The sequence below is a fragment of the Entamoeba dispar genome, genomic scaffold (assembly GCF_000209125.1).
Source record: "Entamoeba dispar SAW760 scf_1105229458947 genomic scaffold, whole genome shotgun sequence".
Taxonomy (NCBI): Eukaryota; Evosea; order Mastigamoebida; family Endamoebidae; genus Entamoeba; species Entamoeba dispar.
The window spans coordinates 1-7,184 of NW_001853447.1; the positions used below are offsets into that span (position 1 = coordinate 1).

The 7,184-nt window shown below is 17.7% G+C and overlaps 2 protein-coding genes across 2 annotated transcripts, besides 38 other annotated features; one reads left to right on the top strand and one right to left on the bottom strand.

Moving 5' to 3' along the window:
* Nucleotides 1–22: 22 nt before the first annotated feature.
* Nucleotides 23–68: a microsatellite.
* Nucleotides 69–159: 91 nt separating this feature from the next.
* Nucleotides 160–213: a microsatellite.
* Nucleotides 214–337: 124 nt separating this feature from the next.
* Nucleotides 338–452: a microsatellite.
* Nucleotides 410–601: a microsatellite.
* A 94-nt stretch (nucleotides 602–695) lies between these two features.
* Nucleotides 696–745: a microsatellite.
* Nucleotides 746–791: 46 nt separating this feature from the next.
* Nucleotides 792–964: a microsatellite.
* Nucleotide 965: 1 nt separating this feature from the next.
* Nucleotides 966–1,033: a sequence feature (AT_rich).
* Nucleotides 1,034–1,046: 13 nt separating this feature from the next.
* Nucleotides 1,047–1,217: a microsatellite.
* Nucleotides 1,093–1,246: a microsatellite.
* Nucleotides 1,247–1,303: 57 nt separating this feature from the next.
* Nucleotides 1,304–1,487: a microsatellite.
* Nucleotides 1,366–1,550: a microsatellite.
* A 3-nt stretch (nucleotides 1,551–1,553) lies between these two features.
* Nucleotides 1,554–1,613: a microsatellite.
* Nucleotides 1,614–1,628: 15 nt separating this feature from the next.
* Nucleotides 1,629–1,722: a microsatellite.
* Nucleotides 1,723–1,728: 6 nt separating this feature from the next.
* Nucleotides 1,729–1,824: a sequence feature (AT_rich).
* Nucleotides 1,825–1,994: a repeat region.
* Nucleotides 1,988–2,398: a repeat region.
* An 8-nt stretch (nucleotides 2,399–2,406) lies between these two features.
* Nucleotides 2,407–2,476: a microsatellite.
* Nucleotides 2,477–2,489: 13 nt separating this feature from the next.
* Nucleotides 2,490–2,524: a sequence feature (AT_rich).
* Nucleotides 2,525–2,533: 9 nt separating this feature from the next.
* Nucleotides 2,534–3,526, bottom strand: EDI_144230 (uncharacterized protein; the record flags this gene model as incomplete). Its single annotated transcript, XM_001735155.1, has 1 exon — nucleotides 2,534–3,526. One exon carries the CDS (start codon nucleotides 3,524–3,526, stop codon nucleotides 2,534–2,536), a length of 993 nt encoding a protein of 330 aa, XP_001735207.1.
* Nucleotides 3,502–3,621: a microsatellite.
* A 27-nt stretch (nucleotides 3,622–3,648) lies between these two features.
* Nucleotides 3,649–3,715: a sequence feature (AT_rich).
* Nucleotides 3,716–3,767: a microsatellite.
* Nucleotides 3,768–3,773: 6 nt separating this feature from the next.
* Nucleotides 3,774–3,874: a microsatellite.
* A 20-nt stretch (nucleotides 3,875–3,894) lies between these two features.
* Nucleotides 3,895–3,976: a microsatellite.
* A 6-nt stretch (nucleotides 3,977–3,982) lies between these two features.
* Nucleotides 3,983–4,044: a sequence feature (AT_rich).
* A 10-nt stretch (nucleotides 4,045–4,054) lies between these two features.
* Nucleotides 4,055–4,649: a repeat region.
* Nucleotides 4,650–4,655: 6 nt separating this feature from the next.
* Nucleotides 4,656–4,693: a sequence feature (AT_rich).
* Nucleotide 4,694: 1 nt separating this feature from the next.
* Nucleotides 4,695–4,869: a microsatellite.
* A 19-nt stretch (nucleotides 4,870–4,888) lies between these two features.
* Nucleotides 4,889–5,031: a microsatellite.
* Nucleotides 5,032–5,205: 174 nt separating this feature from the next.
* Nucleotides 5,206–5,240: a sequence feature (AT_rich).
* A 255-nt stretch (nucleotides 5,241–5,495) lies between these two features.
* On the top strand, nucleotides 5,496–5,933 carry EDI_144240 (uncharacterized protein; the record flags this gene model as incomplete). Its single annotated transcript, XM_001735156.1, has 1 exon — nucleotides 5,496–5,933. The coding sequence occupies one exon, from the start codon at nucleotides 5,496–5,498 to the stop codon at nucleotides 5,931–5,933; it is 438 nt and encodes a 145-aa protein (XP_001735208.1).
* Nucleotides 5,518–5,603: a microsatellite.
* Nucleotides 5,620–5,689: a microsatellite.
* Nucleotides 5,900–5,989: a microsatellite.
* A 179-nt stretch (nucleotides 5,990–6,168) lies between these two features.
* Nucleotides 6,169–6,332: a microsatellite.
* Nucleotides 6,231–6,383: a microsatellite.
* A 171-nt stretch (nucleotides 6,384–6,554) lies between these two features.
* Nucleotides 6,555–6,589: a sequence feature (AT_rich).
* Nucleotides 6,590–6,866: 277 nt separating this feature from the next.
* Nucleotides 6,867–6,920: a microsatellite.
* A 19-nt stretch (nucleotides 6,921–6,939) lies between these two features.
* Nucleotides 6,940–7,040: a microsatellite.
* A 2-nt stretch (nucleotides 7,041–7,042) lies between these two features.
* Nucleotides 7,043–7,112: a microsatellite.
* Nucleotides 7,113–7,184: the final 72 nt, after the last annotated feature.

Genomic DNA, 7,184 nt, shown 5'->3' on the forward strand with positions numbered 1-7,184 from the left:
TTTATTAATGTTAAATTAATGATTTTTTATTCTTTTTCTTATTATTTTATTCTTTTTTTCTTTCTTTTGAATATTGATTAAAATATTTCAAATATTTCTTATTATTGTTTATATATCATTTGATATTAATGATATACATCAATTAAATCATCTCATTTATATTTTAATTATTATTATTAGTATTTTACTATTTGTTATTATGATATTAATATTTGTTGATATTGTACATTCAATGAAATATCTCTTATTTTATTAATTGATAATGGTATATTAATTGATTATATTAAACAACATCTATTAAATTATCATATTCAATTTATTGTAATTGATGATTCAATATTATCATTATTATCTCTTTTTCTTCTTTCTATTATTTACATTGTTATTTTCTGATATTTTAACATTGATATTATTTGTTTATTCATATTTATTTTATTTTTATTATCAATTTTGATATATTTGATATTCATAAATGTTAATGAAATATCAATTAAATTATTTATTTTCTATTCATTTGATTGATATGATATATTGTTTGATTTCAATATTGAATATTCATTATTTCATTCTTCTCATATTTCATTATTTAATAATTTATTTATAATGATGAATATCTTTAAAACAATATTCATTAATTCAATCATTTCATTCTGTTATTTTCTATTCATCTATTCTTTGTATTCATTTTTATATATTTTCATTTTTCTTATTTTATTCTTATTTTCTTTAATTTATTTTAATTTATCATTTTAATCATTATATAAAATGATAATAATGATAATATAATGTTATTTATGTTTATTTTTATTTATTCATTATGTTTTTCTTATTATCAATATTATTTATTATTTTATTTTATTTATATAATTTCATTTCATGATTTATTTTTATTGAATTAAATTCTATTATATTTCTTCTTTTTCTTATTTATTTTTATTATCTATTATTCTTTTTTGTTTATTTTCAAAAAAATAAAAATATTCAACTAAAATTTAATTTAATATCAACTTCATTTTATTATAATAAATAAAATCATTTGTTTTTATTATTATATTTATTTTATAATGAAATATGAATAATAAATTAGTTAAATTCTTCATTTATCATTTATTTTATTATTTAATTCTATTATCTCTTTTTTAAACTTATTTATATTCTTTTATATTATTTATTTCTCTTTTTATTTTATTATTTATGTTCATATTAATATCATTTATCATTTATTTACATTCTATATTATTTAATTTTGATTATAATAATAGAAATAAGAAATCAACAATTAATAATTACATATTGTTAACTATTATATTATTTAACAATTCATTGTTATTATTTCTTATTTTCTTTCTTCATATATTTAATTTCTTTTTATAATCATTTATATTTCTTTATTATCATTTCTTTATTTATTCTCTCTTCTTATTCATTTTTATTGAATATTAATTTAAAATTAATTACAAAATCATTTTATAATTTATTATTTCTTTTCTATATTATTTTCATTCTTCTTATTTATCATTAAATATATTTTCTTTTATATTCTTATGTTTTTCATTATCTATTATTACTATTTATTACTATTTATTATCATTATTCATCATTATCATTTTATTCTATTGATTTATTTCAATAATATTACTTCAAATGAGAATAATAATAATAATAAGAAAGAAATAATAAGAAATTATAAAATTCGATAATAAGAAATAATAATAAAATAATTAAATGAAATATATTCATTTATAAAATACTTATTTATTTTTTAATCAACACATTATGATATAAAATATAATATAAATAGTAATTCTATTCATTTATTTAAATATTAATAAATAAATCAATAATTTAATATAAGAATATATTAATATTAATATACATTTATGATATATATTAAAATCAAATTTCATCAATTTTAATAAAATATGTAAATAATATATGTTTATATATTTGTTTACATACATATTCATGTTTTAATATTTGATTATTATTCATTATTTTATTTATTTATTTTGATTTATATTTTATTATTTATATTATTTATTTTATTCATGTATTTGATATTTATATTTTAAATATATTCTTATTGTTTAATTATTTCATTTCATATTAATATTATTCATATTCATATTTCATTTAATTTAACTTATAATTTATTTTTATTGATATTTATATTATATAAATACAAATAGATTAATAAAATTGATATTTATTTATCTATAATATCAAATTCATTTAATTTATATTTAATAATACAAAATCATAAGTTAAAATATAGAATATAAGAATAATAAACAATAATAAAATAATAATAAAGATATAAAAGATAATAAATAAATATGATAAAATAGAAGATATAAGAAATAATAAACATATACAATAAATAATAATAAATATTTTAACACAATAAAAAAGAATAATATCAAAAAGAATAAATAATAAAAGAATAATAATAATATAAATGATAATCAATTATAATTTATTTCTACTTCAAATTATATTGTATTTCATTTATTATATTTTTATTCATTTATCACTATTCAAAACAATATTTTGGTATTCTTTTATTTTTCTTTAATTCATCTTCACATCCACATTTATAAAAACAAGATTTTCCAAATGAAGTAATTGATGAAGGTATATTAATTGATTTTAATGATGTACATACAGTAAAACAATAACCTTCTATTTTATTAATTGATGTTGGAATATTAATAGATGTTGATGAATAACATCCAGAAAAACACCAATCTCTTAATTTACTAACACTTGATGGTATATTAATTGATTTTAATGATGAACATCTGGAAAAACAATGATCACCTAATTTAGTAATTGAAGATGGAATAATAAATTCATTAATATCTTTCTTTTCAATATTCTTTCCATTGATTATTTGTAGATTATGTGGTATTTCACAACTAATTAACACTGGTTCATTCATAAATATTCTTTCTTCACTAATAAATTGTAGATTTTCTATATTCATCGATGTTAATGACTTGCACTCTTTAAAAGATTCATTTCCTATTTTAATAATTGATGATGGTATATTAATTGTTGTTAATGATGTACAATAATAAAAACATTCATATCCTATTTCAATAATTGAAGATGGTATATTCATTGTTGTTAATTCATAACCATTATAAAAACATTCATCTCCAAGTGATTTAACTTCTGATGGTATTGTATTTCCATATTTCCATCTATCTTCTTTTGTATATTCTATATTTTTACATATTCCTTGTTCTTTTTCTTGTAAATATTTTGAATAACTTACTTTATACCATATTATTTTTTTAAATATTCTTCCATCATGAAATATTTCATCATTTTCATTATAAATATGAAATGTTTCAATATTAGGAAACAATTTTCTTGAATAATTATTTAAAGGAATTGGATTAAAATGAAATCGTTCCATATTTCCTTGAAATCTTTTAATTCCTATTTCTAAATTAATAAAATCTTTAATATCATCAAAATACATTGATGCAATCATTATTTCATTATATCCTATTTTCATTCTTGATTTATTGTTTATTAGTTCTTAATTTATTAGTTCTTTTATTTTTATATTTTAATTTCTTCTTTTTTATTCTTTTATCATCATTCTATTTTTATTAATTGATATTTGTTATGAAAAACAATAAATAATAAGAAATAAAATAAAATGATAATTATTTTTATTTTTAATAAATTCATAATTATTAAATATTTCATTTTATTTTATATTTTATTCATTATTTCATTTTATATTTTATTTTTATTTAATAATATAATAATAAAATATGATAAAAGATAATAAATATAATAATAATAAATGAATAATCAATATATTTATAATAAATGATAATACAATGAATGATATAATTAATGATAAATAATTATGAATTCATTTATTCTATTATCTTTCATTTTTATTCATTCTTAATTTATTCTTTTCTTTCTTTATTTTTATTATTATTTTATATTTAAAATGAATATTTAATATGAAATAATATAAATAAAATAATATGTATAATGAATAAGAATAAATAAAATGAAGAAATAAATAAAAAATAGATAATTAAGTATTAATAGAAATATTTTACATTGTTAATTGTTCAGTGGAGATTAGTTAATCCATTTCTTTTAAAAGTATTTGTCCTTCAACTATCAGTTCATTCTTTGATTTTAGTTGTTGAACTGTGAGAATTTTATTTTCTCATTTATTTGATATGGAATAGAATTTTAAACATCAATTATTTAAATATTCATTATTTAATTTCTATTTGATTTTGATGAATATTAAAATTCTTCTTTATTTTCTTATTTTAAGGAGAACATATAATTACCATTGTATTGCTATGGGCTAATATTCTTTTTAGAATCAACAACTAAATCCTTTTCTTTTGATAATCTTTCTTATATTATCAAATATACTTGTATTCTAACAAGTAATAATAACATCTTTATAAATACCCATTCGTTTATTGTCAATGATATTCTGTCATTGTACATAATAAACACAGCTATTCTTGCAGTACCGGGTAAGATGTTTTTCTAACCAAACGCAACGTCATAACCAGTCCATGACTGGGAGGAATCGAGGGATAGAAATATTTTAGGGATCTGTGTGGTGTCTTTGACGTGCTACCTTCGAATCTATCTTGAAAAATAAATAAATAAAACAATAAAGAAATAATATAATGAATAACAATGAAAATTATAAAAAAAATAAAACAAAGAAAAAAATAAAAAAATGATAATAATGTAAATGAGAAAAGTAAAAAAAAAATACCAAATTATAAAAATAAAAAGAAACACAAAATCATGAAATAAAAAAAATAAAAAATAAAAAAAAAACAAAAAAAAAAATTAAAAATATAATATTGAAACATAAATAAAAAATAAGAAAAAAGGGAAAAAGAAAAAATTAAAAAAAAATATTAAAAAAATATAAAAAAGTAATTGATAAATAGAGAAAAAAAAAAAAATAAATTAATACAAATAAGAAAAAATAAAAAATAAAAAATAAAATATAGATAATATATTTTAAATTCGTTAATATCTATACTACTTATACTATCTATACTGTGACTATCCTTTTAACTTATCTATTCCATATATACTTAGATACTTAGTTAACTTCTTTGACCAGTTACCCTCTACCTATTTATATCTTTTCTTGTTTATAATCTCCCATAATTTTTCTTTACTTACTTATTTATATTTTATATCATTAATCTTATTAAAAACTTAGTGATTGGATGAGTAACGCCCATCTGTAACCAAATTGTTTGGAATCATTATAAAAAAATAGAATTGATCCTATCATAATTATGAACATTTGAGACTACCCCATCCCATATCTTCGTACTTCATTACTTAATTTACGTAGGTAGATTTAGTGCGGAAGGTAACGAACAGGGTACAGCGTGAGGCCGGTTAACGGAGCAACGAAAACCTGTCTACGAATGATAGACCTGGGTTGAAAAGGATGTCAAGTTGATATGATTGATAGTATTGGAACTATTTCTTTTATTATTATATTATATTCTATTTCTTTTAGTTTTTTTATTTTATATTCTCTATCTATATATGTTTATATATTATTATATATATATTCTTATCATTTATTATATCTATATTATCTATATTATTTATATTATTTATATTATTTATATGTCTTTATTATATTTATTATCTTTATGTCTTATGTCTTTATTGTCTTTATTGTCTTTATTGTCTTTATTGTCTTTATTGTCTTTATTGTCTTTATTGTCTATACTAGATACACTCCATACCTCCTTCACTTATATTATTCTTCTCTACATTACTTCTATTTCTTTACTTCTATCTTACATGTTATCTTTATATATTTTATATATGACTTGACTATCTCTATTCTCTATATTATTATATTATTATATGACTATATGACTATATGACTATATTATTATATCACTATATGTACTTATATTATATCTATCTTTTTTATATTATAGACTTAGACTTAGACTTTATCCCTTTTGCCCATCCTTATGTATTATCCTTATGTATTTCTTCCTTGATTTTTTATTCCCCTTTTTATACCTCGTGATGGCGGTTTAGCTTAGCGGTAGAGCATCTGTCTTGTAAACAGAAGGTCATGGGTTCGATCCCCATAGTCGCCTTACACTTTTTTATATTATATATATCCACTTTTCTATGTATATATATATATATATTCACTTCTACTTTAAACTTATTATCTTATATATCCTATTTATACTATTAACTACTACTATATTATATATTATATATTAAATATTATTCATATTTACTTATATATTATATATTATATATATTCACTTCTCTTTTTATATTTTATATCTTATATCTTATATCTTATATTTTATATCTTACTTCTGTTCTTATCTATACTACTTATACTATCTATACTGTGACTATCCTTTTAACTTATCTATTCCATATATACTTAGATACTTAGTTAACTTCTTTGACCAGTTACCCTCTACCTATTTATATCTTTTCTTGTTTATAATCTCCCATAATTTTTCTTTACTTACTTATTTATATTTTATATCATTAATCTTATTAAAAACTTAGTGATTGGATGAGTAACGCCCATCTGTAACCAAATTGTTTGGAATCATTATAAAAAAATAGAATTGATCCTATCATAATTATGAACATTTGAGACTACCCCATCCCATATCTTCGTACTTCATTACTTAATTTACGTAGGTAGATTTAGTGCGGAAGGTAACGAACAGGGTACAGCGTGAGGCCGGTTAACGGAGCAACGAAAACCTGTCTACGAATGATAGACCTGGGTTGAAAAGGATGTCAAGTTGATATGATTGATAGTATTGGAACTATTTCTTTTATTATTATATTATATTCTATTTCTTTTAGTTTTTTTATTTTATATTCTCTATCTATATATGTTTATATATTATTATATATTATATTCTTATCATTTATTATATCTATATTATCTATATTATTTATATTATTTATATTATTTATATTGTCTTTATTATATTTATTATCTTTATTGTCTTTATTGTCTTTATTGTCTTTATTGTCTTTATTGTCTTTATTGTCTTTATTGTCTTTATTGTCTATACTAGATACACTCCATACCTCCTTCACTTATATTATTCTTCTCTACATTACTTCTATTTCTTTACTTC